This window comes from Tasmannia lanceolata, unplaced genomic scaffold, assembly GCF_043159265.1.
Source record: "Tasmannia lanceolata isolate RefF3 unplaced genomic scaffold, GAP_Taslan_0.1 ptg000013l, whole genome shotgun sequence".
Lineage (NCBI taxonomy): Eukaryota > Viridiplantae > Streptophyta > Magnoliopsida > Canellales > Winteraceae > Tasmannia > Tasmannia lanceolata.
In genome coordinates, this window is record NW_027518690.1 from 25,599,374 (window position 1) to 25,622,113 (window position 22,740).

Here is a 22,740-nt window from a genome sequence, read left to right on the forward strand (position 1 = left end):
TTCGCCTTGATTAATTGATGCCATAATGCCTCCTTCTCCACTCGGAAACACCACAACCATTTTCCTTACAATGCCCTATTACGAAGTCTGATCTTACGGATTCCCAAGCCCCCCCAATTTTCATGCTTTACATACCTTCTCTCATTTCAGCAAATGTTTCAACCTTTTTCCCCGATCCTTGCCTTCCCACATGAATTCTCTTTGGATTTTTTCGATTCTTCTATCTACCTTCACCGATATTTAGAACAAGGACATAAAATATACAGGCATGTTGCTTAGAGACGCCTTTATTAGCATGATTCTTCCTCCGAAAGAAAGGTATTGTTTTTTCCATGTGCCGAGTTTTCGTTCGATTTGCTCCACCACTGTATCCCATAGTGATGCTTTAGGAATTCCGAATCCTAAAGGAAGGCCCAGGTATTTGACTGGCAGTTGGGCGCTTATACATTACATCTCCTCTGCGAATCCCTGAACCCGATCATTAGCCTGATTAATCCCAGCCACCACTCTTTTAGAGAAATTGACCTTCAAGCCTGATATAATCTCGAACCCCAAAAACAAACACCTAGTATTTAGAATTTTATCCGGCCCATCCTCCAGCAGCAAAATGGTATCATTTGCAAATTGTAAATGTGAGATGTTACCAACATGCCGGCATGGTTGAAGACCCTTGATATAACCCATCGGCTCGGCTTTAAAAACAAGGAGGCTCAACGCTTCCGTCACAATAATAAAGAGGTATGCATTCAATCTTTATTCATCCAAACTGAAAATCTCTACTACATAAGGCCTATATTTTTAGGCAATGTAAGTAAAATTCCATGGAAATAAATGAAAGCCCTGAAATCTAAAAAAAATGAAAATAAAATCCTAGAAACTAAATAACATGGAAATAAATCCTAATGGGCAAATATGCCTCTTATTGGGCCTACAACCTGCATCAGAAGAATTCTACGATATTGAAAGGGTATACTAAAAGCTCTTCGTACTTATTCACCAAGGTGGCAGCTCTTACAATCTCTTGTGTAAACACCCTTCCAAGTTTCAAGTTTTTATCCGCTTTTGATTTGTGGAATGGTTGGAGGAAGGTTTTTTTTAGTTTGAAGATGAGACACTATTGTGCAAGAATGGGAGCCGCAGGCCCCTTGGTTCTTGAAGCTTAACTTCGAGGGTTCTAGTTTTTGAAACACGGTTCTAGTAGGTATTTGGAGAGTCCTAAGAGATGATGGGGGATCAGTGAAGTGGGCCTTTGCAGGCCCCATTGGAGTGGCTGACTCTAGCAAGGTGGACGCCCCTCGTGGTCCACCAAGGCATCAAGTTGCTAGCAGGAGAAGATCTAGATAGAGTGGTGATAGAGGGGGACTCCTTTAATGTGATACGTTGGCTAAATGGCTCCTATGTATTCCCGTGGAGATTTGCTAAGCTATTTGATGAAATCAAAGACATTGTGGGCAATGCGAGCATCTCCTTCCGGCATATCAGGAGATCCTCCAATGGGGTAGCGGATATGCTAGCAAGGGAAGGAGTTCGATTGGAGGCTTTTCAACAGTTCGAATTTTTACCGCCCTGAGATTTTTCGCTTCTTTCTTCTCTTTCCTTTGAGCAGATGCTGTTCTTGTTTTTATCCCTTGTGCTTGTATTTGACCTTCTCGGTCCTTCTCCTTTAATGATATTTCAAACATTCCCAAAAAAAAGATCAAGGGATATTTCTGCCCCATTGCTAATAGCAGTTGGGTTGGGGAACATTGTTTTGGAGAATGGGGTTGAGCCTCTAGCTCAATTGGTAAAAAGTACCTTCTTTGACCTTAAGGTCGGAGGTCGATCCCAGTTTACCATTAAAACAAAGATCAGCTGGAGAATCACTCATCCAAGTCTTGAACATAGCAAAAGGGTTTTATTCATGCCATTCATAACATGTCTAAAAAAAAGGGCCAAAGGCCTATATAGACTCTTGAACTAAGACTAATTAGGACTCTTCACTTTTTTTTTAATGGTAAAACTAGGACTCTTCACTTAAAACTAAGAATCTTAAATTGAATGGACATAACAAGGACTCTCTCCCACTTAAATTTTCACAATACATGATGAGCGCTACTTTTATGATGCATATTCTTAAGTGATTTTGTAAGAAAAAGACCATAGTGCTCCCTTCTTTATGACTTAAAAATACACAAATAACACTCTAAAACTAATAAACCGACTCTTCTAACCCTCTTGATGGGCCCCATCTTCCTATTCAAATCTCCATCACTTCAACTGGCAGTACCCAACAATAGAACGTTCTGATTAAGTTCCCAAATTTGTGCTTACTCAAACATCTAACTGCAATTTAGATGAAAATTATTTGATGGTGACAGAAACGGCATCATACTATTTGTGGTTACAAAATCACTCCATAGCGTTTTGTAGTATCAACTTAGAGGTAAAATATCAAACTCAAATAAAGAAGCTTCCTTTTAATTAAAATCCAAAACCACCAAAGTTATAGCAAAACGAACACAAATCTTATCCTAAAAAGAGAGCAATCTCCATCCTATTCTCTTGGTAACATAAATCAAAATTCTAACCATACAAAAAGAAACTCCCAAGATCCCCAAATTGGAAACTCTATTAAAATAATCTCTTATTTCTGTATCATTTCAGGAGCTAAGGGGTTGCTCCCTTTAAAAAATCTTGAATTGCTTTCCCTAACATGTTTTACGACCATTTCATTAAAAAAAAAAATGTTTGACAACTTTATTGCTCAGAAAGAGAAAAGAAATCATGATGGTTATATCCTCAAAAACCTCCTTGGAGATTTGATGATTTATTTGATGAGATGGATGATTTAGCTAAGTGCAAGTGGTTTGAATTTGAGCATATCCGTTGCTCGGCTAATGAGGTTGCGGATGGCTTGGCTAGAGCGGGTGTTCCGCTGGAGGTGTTGGCGCTTTATGATGAGCTTCCTCCTTAATGGCTTCGCTTTGTTGTATTTTAGTTCTTTTATTTTGTCTTTTTTTCTCTCTCCTTCCCTCTTTCCTTTATGTATTGACCATCTTGGTCGCTTTGTTTTTCAATAAAGTTTGGCTACCTTATTAAAAAAAAAAAAAAAGAGAAAAGAAATCATGCTTTCTGACTTTACAAAGAAAGGGGGCTTATCTCTTAACCTTTTACAGAGAAAGTTGAGGCCCCTATACTGAATTTATAAAAATTAAAAGATAGGGCCGACTTCTTAAGTGAACTACTCGAGACTTCCAAAAACAAATTTTCCTTCCTAAAGTTAAAAACAAAAGAAACACCTTTTTCTTATTTGTCTTTTTGTATTTGAAGATGCTCCTGCATTAACAACACATTGATTTCATGCTTTAAAAAATTGATTACTATTTATTTGTTCATTTTTAATTTCAACAATGAACAATGAATTGGAAAATTGTCTTTGTAAATTGTAATAAATCCTATCAATACAAACTTCAATAATCCCTTTCATTTCCTTTCCCTCTTTCTAATTCCATTTGTATATCTTGGGTTGTTCAGATACAAATATGGCTTGCTATGGCATACGAGGCCAACAATCGACATGGTGATTGCATTGCTCTATACAAACAATTGGAAATGAAGCACCCCAGTGTCACTATCCGACGTCAGGCTGCTGAACTACGCTACATCTTGCAGGCACCCAAGCTCAAGATTTCTCAGGATGAGATGGTCACAATACCATTGATCGGTTCCAGTTACGACAGGTGAGTACTCATGGCATTATCCATCAATATTTATTTGTTCATAGCAACTCATTTCATCAAAATTACTATTTTCGTGGCTTCTTTTGTTACCTAGGTTGTTCTCTTACTGTACTTGGCATTGGAGTATGTGGAGCACACCCATTATTAACAATGAGTCTCTGGCAATATGAATGATAATCTTCATTTTACTTGATTTCTTTCAATAACAAAAATGCGCATTTTTGGGCTCTGATGTTGCTCACTAATCATCTTCAGTTGTGGGCAAATAAATTGTTAGCCATCTCTTTTCAAAGCATGATATTGCTTGTAAACCCATGCTTAGTACTTAGCATGTTGTTAATTTGTGAGGTCACCCTCATAATTTGTATGACAATGCTTGATTACACCTTTTGTGAAGAATCTGAAAGTTTTTCATGCCTCTGATGGACCTTAATAATAGCTGTATATATTCCAAGTGAGGTTCTCCCTGATTTGAAACAAACTTGCTTGTGATTTCTTAGCTTGAGCAATATCTGTGATGTAGGATGGCTTGGGGGATAATTAAGGAACAAAGGGAAATGATTGTTACAATAGTTTAAGGTTGATTTGGTACTCTTGAGGGGATTTTGTTAGGGTTTTAAAAATCAGGAATAGCAATAAAAAAAAAACAAGGCTAATCAATGTATCTCACAACAAATAGAAGAAATATTGCAGGAAATAAATATCCTAATCAAAGAATCACAAGAGATAAATATACAGTATCACAGGAGATAACTATACTAGAATCACTCTAGTAGGTTCTAGGCTTCACGCCTAGGGACAAGACATCACACCTTAAAAGGCTTCACACCTCCAATTGCAAGTTATTGTAGGAAATAACTTTCAAAAGATTCATTCATTCTTTTCATCATTCAAAAATGTACAAGGCTTCCTCTTATAAGATACGGGAGATTCTGGTAGTTACATAACTACCTAGGGCTCTCTCTTTGAAAGAGAGATTTATACATGTCAATGAATAGTTTTGGTAGAACATAACTACTTGGGACTCTCTTTAAAAGAGAGAATGAAACATAACAATGAGTAGTTTTGGTAGGTTGGGGCTTTAAAGGAAAGAATGACACATAGCACCCCATAAATGTTTCATTACAATATTACAAACTCACAACATAAATAAACGCAACAAAATTTTAAAAATAAATATGATTTTCATCAATGATGGTCCCCCATCATTTTCTCAAGCTTGAAAAGAATTTGACTTTTTCGTGTGAAGAATCAAATCCATTTTCTTTGTTGTCTTGGGCAATGTTATCAACTGTTATCAACTAAGCCTTTGTCCCAAACTAGTTGGGGTCGGCCTTGGGCAATGATTCATCAACTAAGCCTTTGTCCCAAACTACTGTCTTGCATCGTCATTGCAACTTAACGTAGTTAAATCACAACTAGAAGAGCATCTAATCAATCTAGATAGGTTGTCGATGGAGTCACACCTCTAACCTAGAAGAGTCACACTTATCTAGAAACAAATGCTCATAGTTATCGCAGAAACAAAAACAAAATTTCATTCTTATAAACAGATGTCATCCTCCCTATAGAAATTCTACTGCAACATGTCTAATCCATGTATTGCTCTTATACCAAAACTAATTTAGGACGGCCTGAGGGATAATTAAAGAACCGTTGAGGGGATTTTATTAGGGTTTTAAAATCAAGAATAGCAATAAAAAAGCAAGGCTAATCAATGGATCTCACAACAAATAGAAATAACATTGCAAGAAATAAATACATCATTCAAAGAATCACAAGTGATAAATGTTAAGGGGATTTTAGTAGGGTTTTAAAATACCGTAATCAAAGAATCACTAAGGAATAAAGGGAGTTATTGTTATGACGTTTTAAGGTTGATTTGGAACTGTTGAGGGGATTTTATTAGGGCTTCAAACTAAAAATAGCAATAAAAAAGAAAGTCTAATCCATGAATTTAAAGTTCTTTTTGCCATTTATATACACACACACACACATACTAGAATCACTCTACTATGTTCTTGGCTTCACACCTAGAGAGACAGGGCATCACACCTTCAACACAATGTATTGCTGAAAATTACTTTCAAAAGATTCATTCATTCATTTCATCATTCAAAAATGTAAAAGGCTTTTCTTCAAGGAATGGGAGGTTCTGGTAGTTACATAACTACCTGGGCCTTTTAAAGAGAGAATGACACATGGCACCTCATAATTGTCTCAATATGATATTACAAGCTTACAACAGAAATTAACAAACACACACACACAAAAAAGCTTGTGCTGAACTTGCTTGGATATAATGGACAACAGCAATTGTGCTTGCTTGTAGAAAACTATGAAACTGCAGGTCTTAGAACTGCTGTTGTTGGAATAATGTGGAGCAGCACTTTTTCTTGTTGAAGAGCAGCAGGATCTATCCAACTTGGTAAACTTGTGAAGAAGATTACTGGAGTAATGGTTGGGCTGAAATGAGGAGCAGTAAACCAGTAGCACATCGCAAATTTGTGTTCTTCATCTTGAACTAGTCAAGGTGATGATGAGAGAGAGAGAGAGAGAGAGAGAGAGAGAGAGAGAGAGAGAGAGAAAGAGAGAGAGAGAGGTTTGCAACCTTCAATCCAAGACAGAAGATAGTTCAGTCCTCACCACTAATAATGTTTTTCAAAACAATAGACAACAGCTTTTCCTTCATTCTCATTCATGTATTTATAAGTTATTTCATCCCATTACATTGATATTTTGCTAAAAGAAAAGAAATAAATAAAAAAGGAAATTACATGTCGTCAATGAGCTAGAAAGGGCGGCCCAGTGCACGAGGCTCCCGCCATTGCGGGGTCTGGGGAGGGCTAGATGTACGCAGCCTTACCCCTGCTTTGCAGAGAGGCTGTTTCCTTGACTCGAACCCGTGACCACCAGGTCACAATGGAGCAACCTTACCGTTGCGCCAAGGATCGTCAATGAGCTAACTGGCCAATTTTATCTAAGTCAAAAGGAAACTTGCTAAGATAACGAAGTAGGAATATGCTACTTTCTAAGTTAACTAATAAAATTAAGTAATTTGCTAAACTACCCAAACTAAGGAAGCTTACTAATTAAATAAAAACCAAGCATGGAAATTTCCCAGACCCCTTTCCCACGATTTAAGTACTTTGCCAACTTGAAAATGGCAACAAAATTAAAATGACCACAATAGATGTCATTTGTTGGCAAGTCTTTTATGGCAATATAGGTTGGGTCTGGCTAATTTGGAAAGTTCCTAATCAATATGTGCTTTGAAATAGAAATTGCTGCTTATAAAGCCTTGGTTTTAGAAGTGTTTCTAAACCATACTTTCTAAAATTGGAAACTTCCATGAGTGAATTTTAGAAATTTAGTAATGGTCACCATGATGTATGCAAGATGTCTTCCATGTGTTTAGATCTTATATCTCCTAATCAATTGAGTGGGATCAAATTGAGTCGTCGATCTTGAATGCTCTTGGATCTCCTGTGAACCATTGGATGATTCATCTTTTTATGATAGTTCTCCGTTGATTCATCGGCCCAATTGTCGATCTGAACCATCCAATCTTGATCTAAGTGTGGTCCAATCATCGATCTGAGCTCAGATGCTCCTGCATCAACGGACAACCAAACACAATCTATCACTCCGTTATATTTGATAAAGGGAGCTAATGATCTATGAGACCCAGTAATGTCGAAAAAAGAAACATACAAATAAGCGAAAGATGGTTCCCCAAAAAAGGCAAAAACCAATTTCACAAAAATCCCTTTATAAGCCAACAAAATTCACAAATTTTCCAAAAAGGGTCACTAAGGTCCGACCTAAGGTGTTCATGTCCAAATGGAACTTCACTAACCATGGTCAGCACCCGAAAGTAATCTCTCAGATTCCAGTGTCGAAGCCATGGTTTCATCACTTCTTTAAAATAATCTCCTTTTTCAAAATTCCAGAAATACGTCCAAACATATGAGAACAAACTGGCAAAGTGTCCAATCAGATGCTAGCTTGGCCTAGGCGCCCTGCTGGAACCCCACCTACCATGGGCGGCGCATATAAGGAATCCTCCGGACATAGTTTCAATCATATTGTGACTTTATTCAGTAGATTTCAGTTAATACTGGTCTCGAGCAAGGTTTTAAATTTCGATTTTGGTTTCGGTCGAACCGATTTTTTTTTTTCAAATTTCGGTCATTTCGGCTGAAATCCAAACCGAAATCCAAAAATTTCAGATTTCAAATTTCGGATTTCGGCTGAAATTTAAAACCATGCTCTCGAGCACTTGATAATAGTCATGCATATCTTGAAATATTTGAGGACCAGACACCTACTGTCTGGTACATCGAGATGATGATCTCATCGTGTAAGGTTGTGCAAACTAAGACTTATAAGATGTCGATGACAGGAGCTCAATATCTGGTTGCATATATGTTTTGGGGAAGGGAGCGATAAGTTGGAGATGTTGTAAGCAGGACACTATTGCAGATTCTACCACAGAGGCAGAATACCGTGCTGCTTGCTAAGCTATGAAGGAGGGAGTTTGATTGTGCAAGTTGTTTATGGAACTAGGTGTTGTACCTTTTATATAGCGCATACTACTATCACCAAGGTCGCATAGTGGACCTACTGACTAAAAGCCTTGACCCAAATGGATGAAATATTTAGAGAAGGGGATCATATGCATGCCCGATTGGCTTTGAGTGCAAGTGAGAGATTTTAAGCATAATATGCCCTTCGAAGCAAAAGTTGCTTTCTGTCTTTGTTTGTACCTTTATATAGGGCATACTACTATCACCAAGGTCGCATAGTGGACCTACTGACTAAAAGCCTTGACCCAAAATGATGATATATTTAGAGAAGGGGATCATATACATGCCCGATTGGCTTTGAGTGCAAGTGGGAGATTTTTTTAAGCATAATATGCCCTTCGAAGCAAAAGTTGCTTTCTGTCTTTGTTTATCATCAGTTTCTAAAAGTAAAATTTTCTAGTTAACATCACTGTCATGATTGTTTTTTGAAAAATGACTTTATATTCATACCATGAAATATACATGGGGACCAGTAGTCCCTCTAGAGATTACATAGTATGATGATCTAGGAGCATACTTCTGGATCCCAAAAGAAGAAACATAAAAGACTGCATATAAACTTCCTCCAGCCAAATCACAGGACACTTTCAACATCTGAACAACCTCACATATCAATTATACCATCGACCCTGCACTGTACTTTTCAGAACCAACCATCAACCAAAGCACCATATAATCTCCGCAACAAGCATTCTGACAAAGAACCCAAGGAATTTATATGTCTTGAAATACATCATGAACCTAAAGCATTTTTTCACTCACCTTGGTAGATTAAAGGGTAGGAAAGGTTATCTAGGGGAGAAGAAACTCCCCTGATCAGCGAATGTATGAGTCCCTCAAGCACACTAAAAAAGACCCACCTACACTTCCTTAAATATTCAAGAAAGAAATTTTTGACATGGGCTTCAGCCCCTAACGCATTTAACCTTCCATCAACAAGCAAATAGCATCGCCTACCCTAAACATAATAGAACTCAAGATCCCTTTCCCCAAAAAACCAAAACGGCATAATTACAAGAGGGCCCCCCCTTCATTTCCTGAGAACTTTAAGCTCTCGACTCCCATGGCCAGGGGTCGTGCCCTTTTTCTCTTTCGCATCTCTTTTTTCAATTTCAATGAACATTCTCTTCGTCTCCTCAACGTCCTCCTTATAGCCTATATTCAGTACATCTCCCATCTTGGCCATCTCCTCAAACTCTTCGGAACAAGCTTGCTCCTCCCTTGTCCTTCTTTCATCCGATTCCGATTGAGTTTGAACTTTGAACCACATCCTCCTGTGTGGTGACGTTTACATCTCCAGAGACCATTCCTCACTGTCATGATTTATGGGTTTCCAAACATGGGATGTATGGTATTGACAAAGTAACACACCTTCTGGAAATTTAGGCAAGGAACCCATTTTTAAAACGGTGCCATATATATATATATATAGACACACACACATTGGCTCTAGTATCCACTGGCTTTCAAGGAATGGAATATTATCAAGCACCCTCCACTATTTTGGATAGTATTTATGGTTCTACATTTTCCTCAGCAACTGTTTGCTCTCTCTCTCTCTCTCTATATATATATATATATAGACACACAGTGGCTCTAGTATCCACTGGCTTTCAAGGAATGGAATATTATCAAGCACCCTCCACTATTTCGGATAGTATTTATGGTTTTACATTTTCCTCAGCAACTGTTTGCTCTCTCTCTCTCTCTCTCTCTCTCCCCTGTCTTCACAAAGCCTGTTTCCTGTCCTCCACTTGAGATAGGAGGTCCCCCAAAAGGGATTGGGGTTTTAGATCCTCAGGAAATTCCTTTTCTTAATACCCGTATTCCCCCTTCATCCGGAGCTTCAGTAACTATAAATATATATATATATATATATATATATATATATATATATATAGAGAGAGAGAGAGAGAGAGAGAGAGAGAGAGAGAGTATACAGTTCCTGCTCTCGAGGTCAGGTAACTTATCTGCGCTCGAGTGCAGGAAACAAGGGTGGGCCCACATTTTTTGGGTGATCCTAAGCATTCATTTGAAAGGGGCCCCATCATGGATGGCGTGTGTACCAAAACTCAGCTCCATTGGATCATCTTAGGGTGTCCATTTGTGGGTGAGAAAATGGACAGATATTGTTTGTTCACAAATCTGCCCATTTTTTCACCCCACAAATGGAAGGGTTAGGTTGATCCAATGGAGCTGATTTTTGGTACACACCCCATACATGATGGGGCCTTTCAAATGAATCCTTAGGATCACCAAAAAAATTTGGGACCACCATGTTTCCTGCACTCGAGCGCAGATAAGCTTATCTGCACTCGAGCGTAGGAACTGTTTCCTCATATATATATATATATATATATATATATATATATATATATATATATATATATATAGAGAGAGAGAGAGAGAGAGAGAGAGAGAGAGAGAGAGAGAGAGAGAGAGAGAAAAGAGAAGGTACTCCCTGGAGTGGATAGCTTATCTACTCCTTACCTTAAAATAACAGTTGGGGCCACATTGTTTGGGTGATCCAAAGCATTCATTTGATGGGCCCTCACATAGATAGGGTGTGCTCAAAAAATCAGCTCGATAGGAACATCCTAACCTTATGAATTGTGGAGGCAAAAAATGGACAGATTTGTGCAGGTTTATACACGTCCATTTTTGCCTCCACAGTTCATAGGGTTGGGATTATCCTATCGAGCTGATTTTTTGGGCACACCCTATCTATGTGAGGGCCCATCAAATGAATGCTTTGGATCACCCAAACAATGTGGCCCCAACTGTTATTTTAAGGTAGGGAGTAGATAAGTTATCTACTCCAAGGAGTACCTTCTCTTTTCTCATATATATATATATGGGAAACGTTTTCTGCGCGATACCTCAGATAAGTTATCTGAGCAAGTGCTCAAAAAAACATATGGGCCCACATTGTTTGGATGATCCAAAGTATTCATTTGGATAGTCTAAAGATAGATAGAGTGTGCACAAAAAATCTGCTCCACAGGATTATCCTAACCCTTCGATTTGTGGAGGTTAAAGTGGATGGGTATAAACCTCCACAAATCTGTCCATTTTTAACCTCCAAAAATCCAAGGGTTAGGATGATCCTATGGAGCTGATTTTCTTGGCACACCCTATCTATGTAAGGGCCTATCAAATGTATGCTTTAGATCACCCAAACAATGTGGGCCCACATGATTTTTTGAGCTCTTGCTCAGATAAATTATCTGAGATATCGCGTAGAAAACGTTTCCCCATATATATATATATAGAGGAAACTATTGGTGAGCCAAACTTATGGTGAGCTAGCTTGCCCAATCACATGGGGGCCCACTTTGTGAGGATGATCCAAACCATTCATTTGAAAGTCCCTTACATAGATGGGGGGTGTACCAAAAATCAGCTCCATAGGATCATCCTAACCCCTCCATTTGTGGAGGACAAAAATGGACAGACACAAATCTGCCCCATTTTTGTCCTCCACAAATGGAGGGGTTAGGATGATCCTATGGAGCTGATTTTTGGTACACCCCTATCTATGATAAGGCCTTGCAAATGAATGGTTTGGATCACTCCCCAAAATGTGGGACCCATGTGATTGGGCAAGCTAGCTCACCATAAGTTTGGTGAGCTTAAGCTCACCAACAGTTTCCTCATATATATATATATATATATATATATATATATATATATTTATTTATATATGGCACCGTTTTAAAAATGGATTCCTTGCTAAATTTTTAGAAGGTGTGTTACTTTGTCAATACCTTACATCCCATGTTTGGAAACCCTAAAATTGCTTCCAAAACCCTTAGTGTATATATACGCTACAAGGTGAACAGAATTCTAAGTTATTTATTGTTCTTGGAGCTGAAAAGGGAGGGCCATCAGCTCCTTGGAGAATTTTGTGGGGTTGGTTGAGAAGAAAAACCCTAGAGCAAGGTATGAATCAAAGGAGGCAGTGCACTTGTGCTGTTTGTGAGTAAACACTTTGATTTTTATTTTTTTTCATTTTCATTTGTGAATCCATAAAAAATAGAGCTATCTAATTAAATTCAAGTTAGAGAAAAAAATTAAATTAATAGAAACTTACAGATAGAGCAAGGGCATCACATCGATGGCTTCCTAAGGCTTCACACCATAGGATGTCAAGGCATCACACCAAGACTAGGGACATCACATCCACAGGTTGCAATATTGAAGACAGTTTTTTTTTTTTTTTTTGTCATTCATTCATCTTATTTATTCTCATGCTATAAAATTCTTAGAAACAAGATGCTTGGAATGCAAATAGTTCTAGACTACTATAATATTGGAAGTGACTACTAACTTTCACAACTAATAACTTTGGAATGATTAAAGACTCAAAATACCTAATAACTTCTAGAGATTCTATAGAACTTAATACCTAAAATTACTTAAATACTTAATTAATATACACTCGTAGACTTTCAAGACCATAAATAGATTAATCAAAATTATAAACTGCCCTTCAACCCCAAAAATAAAAGTAGAAGGCAATTATATCCCTACAAATAAAAGAAAACCGACATGCACTTCTAAGGGATCTCACCATCATATTTTGCCTCCTTTATTGATTCTCATGAAGGATGCTCCTCCATCACAGTGATTGAGTGTTTGATGTTCGACAGACACTAACAGCTTCTGAGCTGAACTCACCAACTTGTTCGCCACAATGATTTTTTGATGTGATGATCTCTTCAACAAATCCGAGAACAACTCTCAAGTGTCAAAAGGGAAGAGTGGCCGTCGATGAAAGATTGCTATGGGCATCAATTATCTCATTGTCTTGAGGCGTCGCCAAATCATCTCAAATTTTGATTCGTAAGATGCATTCTCCTCACTCAGAGACCTCTCGCCATCCTCACCTTGAGACCTCTCGCCATCCTCACCTTGAGACCTCTCGCCATCCTCACCTTGAGACCTCTCACCTTTAGTATAAGGAGAATTTACTGTCATCTGATCTTCGACTTTCTGTAAAAGTTCTTCCACCATACCAGGGTTGAAATGGGTTGACCCAATAAGGAAGTTTAAGATTAAAATAAGATGGGGTTGGGTTAGAGACACCAATGGTGAGATTATCCTCGCATATATTTGGCTCTTATCGAACAGGCGAAATCAATGGAGGTGGAGGTAAGAGCGCATCAAGATTGAATTAAGAGGAAGATTACACATTAAAGGGGACTCATCCAACGCACGTGGAATCAAAATGGGTCCATGGAGATTTGATCAGTAGTTAAGAGTAGAATCAGGGGTGTCGTGCAATGTAATCATGTGTCTAGAAGTGCAAACGATCTAGCCGTTAAAACAAAATCGCGCCCGCTGATAAAATTTTGTAATTTCCATTTTACCATTAAACTTATTCTTAGAAAGAAAAGGTTCTTCTCTGTGAATTCATTGGTGACTGCTAGGGGACTACTATATCTGAAATTCTAATGCTTCTGGAGGATCTAGATAGAAAGGAGGAGGCAATCGCTCTGGGACCCGACGATTATCAGTTGAGGCTGAACCTTAAGCTCGAATACAAGGAGATCATTCGACGTGAAGAGATCTCTTGGCGTCAGAAATCCGGGCGATATGGCTTAAGGGTGATGATAATACAAGATTTTTCCACAGAATGGCTAGTGCTCGAAGGCGTACCAACCACATTCGCAGTCTGATGTTGGGGGGTGAGCTTGTCGAAGACCATAACCGCATCCGGGACTCGGTGGTGGCCTATTACCAGAATCTCTACTCTCAATCTAGTTCCTGGCGACCAAAGTTAGGTGGCGTAGACTATAAATCATGCTCCAATGAAAGAAAAATCTGGTTAGAAAAATGTTTCTCTCTGGAGGTAGTGGAAACCGTTCTCTGTAAAATGAAAAAGGACAAAGCTCCCAGTCCGGACGGGTTTCCGATGGCTTTCTACCACCGTTACTGGGACACCATTAAAGATGATGTGATGAGGTTTATGAACGAATTTCACGAGCATGCTATCGTAAACAAAGCTATCAACTCGACATTCATAACTCTCATACCGAATGGGCGGGAGCTGTGGAGCTTAAAGACTATCGCCCCATTAGTCTTATTCATGGCTTATATAAGCTCCTTGCTAAGGTGCTTGCTTCTAGATTATTTGCTGTAATGGGCGATATCATCTCCAAATACCAGGGCACATTTGTTAACAATCAGCAGATTTTGGATGGCATCCTCATTGCAAATGAAATTATGGACTCAACGAAAAGGAGGGGGAAGCATGGCGTGGTCATAAAAATGGACCTGGAAAAAGCATACGACCACGTCGATTGGCACTTCTTGGATTTTGTCCTTATGAAGATGGGCTTTGGTACAAGATGGAGGGGTTGGACGAAGGTATGCATATCCTCTGCCACTTTCTCTATTCTCATCGACGACACCCTGAGGGCTGTTTCACTGGTTCTCGTGGGGTCCGGGAGGGGGATCTCCTATCCCCATACTTGTTCATTACTGTTGCTGAAGCCCTTAGTCTGCTGATCTGTAAGGCGGAAGCGTGTGGTTATGAAATACAGGTTTGACAATCCAAGAGGGGAGGTGAATTGGTCAATTAGAAATTTTAGGCTTAATTAAGGGAGATTAAAAATTAATCTTCTAATTAAGTACTAATTAGTTTAACTCTTGTTAAAATATGTATATCAATAAAAGCTAGGATTTAGACTTTCTAATCATGCACATTTACTAACCCCTGTTCAAATGGATATCATAATGCAATTAGGGTTTATAACATTTAACACAAGTGCATTTACTAACCCTTGTTCAATTAAAGCATAAACACAAGTAAGGTTAGAGATTACCAATCACCACACGTGCAAGAGAAAGAAAGGAAGAGAGAGAGACAATGCACACCACAATGAGGACACCAAGATTTTATAGTGGTTTGGTCATAACTTGACTTATTCCACTCTTCCAAGTTTGGCTCCTTGGGTATTCCACTATGGTGAGATTTCAAGCCTAATCTCGAAGCTCTTACAATAAGCTTTTCTATTCTCAAGGGCCGAAGCGAAGCCCGTCGCACGAAGCCTTCGTAAGGGAATCAAACCCTCACACATGATTCACCTTTCTTCATGGGCTGAATCAGAGACCTTTTTCTTCACCTTTCTTTACGGGCCGAAGAGGAGACCCTCTCATGAAGAACAAATAAAAATAAAAACTCTCTTGCCTGTTAATAGGCAGATTACAACATTGATAGCTCACATTCACTCCAAGTATATATAAATGTAAAGCCCTATGGAGTGCCTCTTGATAACATGTAGAAATGGAAGATCAAAGAGGTTTTTAGGTTTTGAAATAAAAAGGCTGAAGCTCAAAGAGAAATGGGATTTGATATTTCTCTAATGTTCAAAAAGCTTATAGAGATCGGTTTTAATCATGTATATATAGTGTATTTGAAAATATGACCGTTTGGGGGTAAAACTGTAAATAAATGGCTTGAAAAAGTCAAGCAGAAAACGCTCCAACGGCTAGTTTGCTCGACCGCGACGGTCGACCGGGCTACAACGGTCGCCCACCCCTATCGGGCGCCTTATTCTATTTTTAAATTTTTTACCGTCGCGGTCGACCGGCCTAATGGCGGTCGCCCGACGAGGGCTAACTGTTTGCTCAAAACTTTGGCTTATAAAACCTATCTCGGTCGACCGACCCACGACGGTCGCCCGCCCTAGGCCAAATTGGATTGTTCTGTTTGAAACAGAAGCGCATCCTCGGTCGCCCAGCTTAACCCGGTCGACCGGCCCGATAAAATTCGAGATGGCCTGGATTTCCAGGTTCCATCCCGCGGTCGCCCGGCCTAGCCCGGTCGACCGGCCCTGGTAAAAATTCCATTTTAACTTTAAAGATCAGGGGCTTTTGGGCTATGGTCTTTGGGCTTAAGTCCAAGGTTTTCAAACACATTTTTGGGTGTGTTGATGGTTTTCAAAGATGTAAAATGTAAAGTATAAAAACCATTTGAAAATCTTTTGAAAGTGCATTTAAACATAAAATCAAGAGGACTCCAAATACATTCTAAAAATAAGAACCTTGAGTCTTCTTGGAATGTCTTGGCTCCTTTGCACGTTCTTGAACTTCTTCGGCTTGAGTGAACATCTTGTCCTTGTCTTGGCTCTTGTGACTTGTCTTCTAATTTTCAATGCATGTTGAGGTGTCACCATGGCATGTTCAACTCCAAGCTCCTTCTTGACACTTGCTTAGGGAACTTGTGGAATCTTCATGATGAGCTTCTTGATTCGAATATCTTCAAACGAGGATGTCTTCAATATAGGTGCAAGCTCTTGGTTCCTTTGCTCCTTGATCCACAAGCCATGTGTTGTAAAGAGTTGTGTAATGACGATTATGACATGAAAATTCTGTATACAACACAACATCTCAAACCAACACATCAGTCCATAAACGCTAATCAATTTAGTTTGCTAGCATCAAAACAAGAAGGTAAGGTGAATGATTAACCCTTGGGCTTACATTCTCTCATTTTTTTATGATGGCAAACAAATTGATTAGGGAGGCAGGAGATATTAATCAAATATATGAATGAGCATTAAACACTATAAACAATGAACCAATGCTCCCCTTCACTATATGCACAAGTATAATAAATGAATATAAAGCATGTGGTGCATATACAATTTGACTACCTAATCAATTCCCAAAATTCTCCCCCTTTTGGCAACAGCAATAAGATAGGCATATGCAAGTGAAAGTGCAAGTGGGGTGTCAAGATAAATAATAGCTTATCTAAGCTATATACCAAGTATATGATGTCATTAAAGCTCATATGATGCTTATCAAAATAGAAAACAAAGTAAAGAGCATGATAGGCAGATTTTTTTTGTTTTTTTTTTGTTTTGTTTCAAAAGATATGTAAGTTAAGCACAATTATGGTGGCAATAGACTATGTGAGCATATCACAATGGTCTATATAAACATGGAAAATCAACCATTTGGCTCTCCCCCTATTTATTTGTCATTGGCCCTAGGTGAAACCTATGCGATAGGGCATATTATCCATAGAAGGAGATCAACGAACGTTATGGCGGATCAGTGGTCAAGGAAGTTGTTGACATCCCGAATACACGCGTTATTATTCAGAGTGGGGGAAGTGGATCTCTATGATTTGTATTATATTCGATCTCTAGGTTTTTTTTTTTAAATGGCAGGATAATTTCATTAAAAAGTAAGAGGGCCGAGATCGATCTCTGGGTTTTTGTTTTGATTGTACTCTTTTTGGGGGACGGCTCGTCCCCCTTGTTATCTTCCTCTTTTTGGGAATAAAGTTTTTGTTTTCTTTCAAAAAACATAAAATCAGTCTCCTTATTGTGGATACCTTCTTGATCAGATGGAGGACATTAGTGTTTTAGGCGCAATGGATGAAGATCTATAGAGAAAATTTTTCCATAGAAAATAAATTTTCCAGTGTTTGGTTAACTCATTTTCCGTGGATTTTTTTCCAAATTCCAAAATTTTCTCTATTTTCTAAGACAATTCAAGCAAACTAGACCGTATTTTTTCCATGTAATTTTTTTCTATAATATTTTCCCTCCATCTAAACAGCCCCTAAGAGAATGCAAAACAATATCACTTGGGAATATCGAAAAACAAAAATACTAAGTCCCTTTGAGAAATGCTTACGTTCTTCAGTGTGATCAGAGTTATTGAGTTCACCCTCTTCCATTTCTGCTAGTGAATCATAATGGGCAGCCTCCTCAGGTGGAGTTGGTGAATATTCAAGCTTCCAGGAACCTCGATGAAGGATGGTTTTCTTTGTCTGCTTCATGAAGACTTGAAAAGGAGAACAAAAGGTGTAAGCATACTTTAGGGGCTCATATTTCATCGCATATCAGATGTGTTTCAATTTCATCCAATAAGCAACAAGTTGCCACACTTTTCACAATAGAATCATAGTCCATTATGAATTTTTACAACACTTGCTTGTGGCTTAGAAGATCGCTCAATGAGTTGAACGGCAAGTCAATTGGACAAAACATTGTAGGTGATAACGAGTTGGAAATTGCATTAAAGAATTTTTTTTAATTTTCTTGACTAAAGCTAGCATTTTGAGATCAAGTTTCATTATATACAGGATCTTGTTGAAGGCAGGGAGATGGAGTGTGAATTTTGTAAAGATTTAAATGACAGGTCTCTATAAAACATATAGTGTAGCCAAAGTTCTACCAAGTTGGAGATCTCAATGACGACTTGACTTTGAAAACTTTGATTAAAAGAACGGCTGGGGTTTTGAATTCATACTCCAATTTTCATTTAAACTTTGAACAGAATTTCAGTTTAGTTGTTTTGGATGTCTTGGCTTAGACAACTTATGCTTAAGTTCTATAAGTGGCTATTTTAGGCCTCTTGTCAAGTTGTTTGGACTTTAGTTAAAGTTTGGTTCTGTCACAACATTAGATTCAAATAGGTAAAGAGAATGGCTGGATTAGATTGATCCTGCTTAAAAAAATTGTAGCTAAAGGATACTGTGTTCGATACTTCTAACTGTCTAATCTTTGACCCAATGGTTATGAAATGCGAGGCTTTCCATAAAGGACGTCTGTATCTTTTCATTGGTCGATGTGGGTCCCACATCCAATCACTCTTTGATCATGAACAGATGTCTTGCACAGCTATACAATATATGAGACAAAACACCTGCCAATACTCCTTAATTCCATGTTTCACCTGGACATGGTGTGGCTTGATTGACCAAAGTAACTACAGCTGATGGATAGATGTATGGTTGGCAGTTATGCAGGATCATGGAGTGACAAATACAAGGACCGCAGTCAAAGCAGCATGATGGTAACAACCAATCAGCTTCCTTCGACTAAGGACTACTTGGGTGACTTCTTGGTTTGGCGTCCTCCAAGTGGATGGGAAAAGAACCAAACATTTTGGCTTGCCCTAATCTTTTGGTTGGGTTTGGTCGGAGTCGCACTCTTCATTCAAAGATGAATCAGAACAGGTAAAACTGTTATTGGGCCTCATTCTCGTGCATGAACACATTTCAGGGTATAGGTTGTCCATATTGTATATCATATTATAATCATTGTAAATTACAGTTGCCCTCCCAATTCTGTTGTAAACCCTAATTTGGTTGTCATTGTTATGTTGATTTGTATATTTCAAAGTCTTCAGTATCTTGGGTTTCATATCTACAATATAAAATGTCTGGCAGAAGCCCAAAAATTTGACTGATCTAAAAGTCCTAGTTGTTTTTTGGCTGCTGAACTTTTGTATTTTAAATGTGGTTCATTTTTTGCATTTGATCTCCATCCAGGGTCCACCTATCAGATGGTTTGAATTGGTCTGAAACTGGTGCAATTTCTGGGGCACCGTTGTCTGTGGCAGGCCCCACGAAATAACTGATGTAGATCTTGTGTAATCTTCCAAGGAATTGGCCTTGGAGACATTGATTCTTTAAAGTCCACATTCGCAGTCTTGTTGACCCTTTGATTTGTGACATGCAGATATTCAACTAAAAGTGGGCAATGGTTCAAATTTTCTGTAGGAAAAAAAAACCACTGGGTGGTTACTGGGACCATCTGTGGCCTTGGCCATTTATTCGTAAGCATGGTGGTTCTCAAGATCACTGAGAGCATAGTTACAAATTCTCTGAATAATTGAAAATATCTTTTTAATATTTTAAAAAGAATCTGTTTGCATTGCAGGATAAATATTTCTGGTGAAATGGTTTCTGTAGGAAAAAAAAAACCACTGGGTGGTTACTGGGACCATCTGTGGCCTTGGCCATTTATTAGTAAGCATAGTGGTTCTCAAGATCACTGAGAGCATAGTTACAAATTCTCTGAATAATTGAAAATATTTTAAAAAGAATCTGTTTGCATTGCAGGATAAATATTTCTGGTGAAATGGTTTCCTAGTACCTATTCTCATTAGGGGGCGCTGATAAATTGGTCCCCTGCGAGAACCTATGCGCTCCTTTTTACCGGGTTGTAAGCCTACAACAGGTATAGCCAGTCCACACCACCACCACCACAAAAGAAATAAAAAATAAATAAATGATTTAGATGATACCGGGTTGTAAGCGTACAACATGTATAGCCAGTCCACACCACCACCACCACCACCACCACAAAAGAAATAAAAAATAAAATAAATGATTTAAGACGAGGAAGCTTGGGACAGCCCCCTCTAGTGTGTTTACTAGAACGGGTGTCACAAGCACAAAAAGGGGTGTATATATCACTTGCCTTTCGATCTTCAAAAAAGGTGTTACCACGGTAATTAAAAAAAATATGCTTGCATCTACATGCGGAGACTGTATACTTGGATCCACTTTATTCGAAATCCAACCCTTTCATTTGTTGGTTCCAATGTAACTGGGCCTTGCTAAAATCTTCTCCATAGGACGGTCTTAACCCTCCAATCTATTGATGGACGGCACCATATATAAACCTCTACTAGGATTCGCATTATGGGATGATAGTTGATGGGGTGTAAAAACAGCAGCCTGTAACAGGCCGACACCTGTCCTGGAGTAGGTGAACTCAAGCCTATCACAGGCCGACACCTGTCCTGGAGTAGGTGAACTCAAACCCATAGCAAGCCTGCACCTGTCCTGGCGTAGGACATCCCACGTCATCGAGTTTCCCCCTATAAAAGGGGGTTCAAAGCTCAAACCAATGGGTAATGCACAACCTCTCCAAAACTCTTAAACTAGCTCTGCACTCCTGCTCATATACTGACTTGAGTGTCGAAGGGCTTGTCCGGAGTAACACCCGGGTTGGTCTTCTAACCTCGTTTGCTTCTGTGCAGAACACAGTTCCTTCATTTCAGTTTAGCTGAACTCAGCTCCCTCACTTCGATTCCTCAGGACTCAGCTCCTCGTGTCATCCAGCTCAGCTCTTACGTCACTGTCGTACCTGTTACCGATTTTCGGTCTAACAGATTGGCACCATCCGTGGGACACCAGAACTAAAAGCTGTTCAGATCTCTTATAAAAATGGCAGGGCGCAAGAGTGCGCGGGTACCAACTGCACGGACTGATCGAGCCGTGCTGCCTCGCAGGACTCGAAGTGAGCGAATCGCCTCGCTGATGGTGGCAACCTCTGCTACAGCTGAACAGAGCCCTGCTCGCTCAGAACACCTCAATCCTGCACCTACTCCAGATCAAGTTCAAGCCTTTTTTCAGCAGATGACGGCCATCGTCGGTCGGTACCGGCAACTACTTCAGGCGCCTCCCCAACCTCCTCCAGAAGCTCCACGACTTATACGAGAAAGGTCGAATTTCCACGAGGGAGAGTCGGCACGCCAAGGAGAAGACCAGACTCACCACTCAAGGCAAGTCCATCCCCCCAGAGCCAGGCATGCTCATACAGAGCCACACCGCCGCCAGAGGCTGCGGTCCCGCTCTGCACAAAGGCACCGAGCTCATGAAGGGCGCGCACCACAAGAAAAGTCCCAGCCTCGTTGAAGGAGTCCGTAAAGTCAGTCTGGCTCTGCGGCGAGCCCATCAGTGGAGAGAAACAGGTCGCTGGACCAACCGGACCACAGAGGTGATCCAATGCTTCAAAGGATGGAAGAAATGGACCACCGCATAGAAGAGCTGGCAAGAGATCAGAGCCGGCCTACTGTGCGGGCGTTCTCAAGCAGAACGCCGTTTACCGACGACGTCATGAGTGCCCCAGCACCCAGAGGATTTAAAATGCCAACCATCCCGCAATATGATGGAACCACTGACCCTGTGGATCACTTGGAAACGTTCAGGACGATGATGCTCCTCCACGGAGCGTCCGATGGCTTTCTCTGCAGAGCATTCCCGACAACACTGACTGGTGCGGCCCGGGACTGGTACTCCAGGATCAAACCAAACTCCGTCAGCAGCTTTGAAGATTTTGGGGACGATCTGGTCCGCCATTTCATAAGTAGCCGCAGGCCAAGGAAAACAACAGCCTCCTTGATGGCCTTGCGCCAGGAGGACAATGAGCCTCTGAAAATGTTCGTCCGCCGCTTCAACAGGGAGGCACTCCAAGTGCCAAACCTAGATCCCTCAGCTGCCATGAATGCGCTCCTCGCGGGTGCTAGATCCAACGACTTCCGCCGGTCAGTAGCTCGCCAAAATCCGCACCCACTGGCAGATCTAATGGCCGTGGCAGAGGAATATATATCAGTGGAAGAAACGCTGGCAGCCCTGGACTTGACTCGGAGGAGAACCTCTGAGGACAAGAACCCTACCAAGCAGCGTAGGGAGGATAGAGCCGCCAGAAGAGAGAAGTCCCCCCAGAGGAGAGAAGAGAACTTCACGCCTCTCAACACCTCCCGGAAGCACATACTGGCCGCTATCAGCGGAGAAGAATTAGTGAGGTGGCTAGCTAGAATGATCTCCAAGGGAAATAAGAGAGACCAATCAAAATACTGTCGGTTCCACAGGGACCACGGCCACGACACGG

At 39.9% G+C, this 22,740-nt stretch overlaps 1 protein-coding gene across 2 annotated transcripts in view; it reads left to right on the plus strand.

Moving 5' to 3' along the window:
- The window catches only part of LOC143889974 (Tetratricopeptide repeat (TPR)-like superfamily protein), a 52,572-nt gene extending 32,981 nt beyond the window's left edge, over positions 1-19,591 (plus strand). For both annotated transcript variants that reach the window (XM_077394410.1, XM_077394409.1), the window contains 2 exons: positions 3,514-3,719; positions 19,075-19,591. In XM_077394410.1, coding sequence (XP_077250525.1) covers positions 3,514-3,719; positions 19,075-19,282 — 414 coding nt within the window. In that variant the 3' untranslated portion in view covers positions 19,283-19,591. The remainder of the gene's footprint in view (positions 1-3,513; positions 3,720-19,074) is intronic.
- Positions 19,592-22,740: the final 3,149 nt, after the last annotated feature.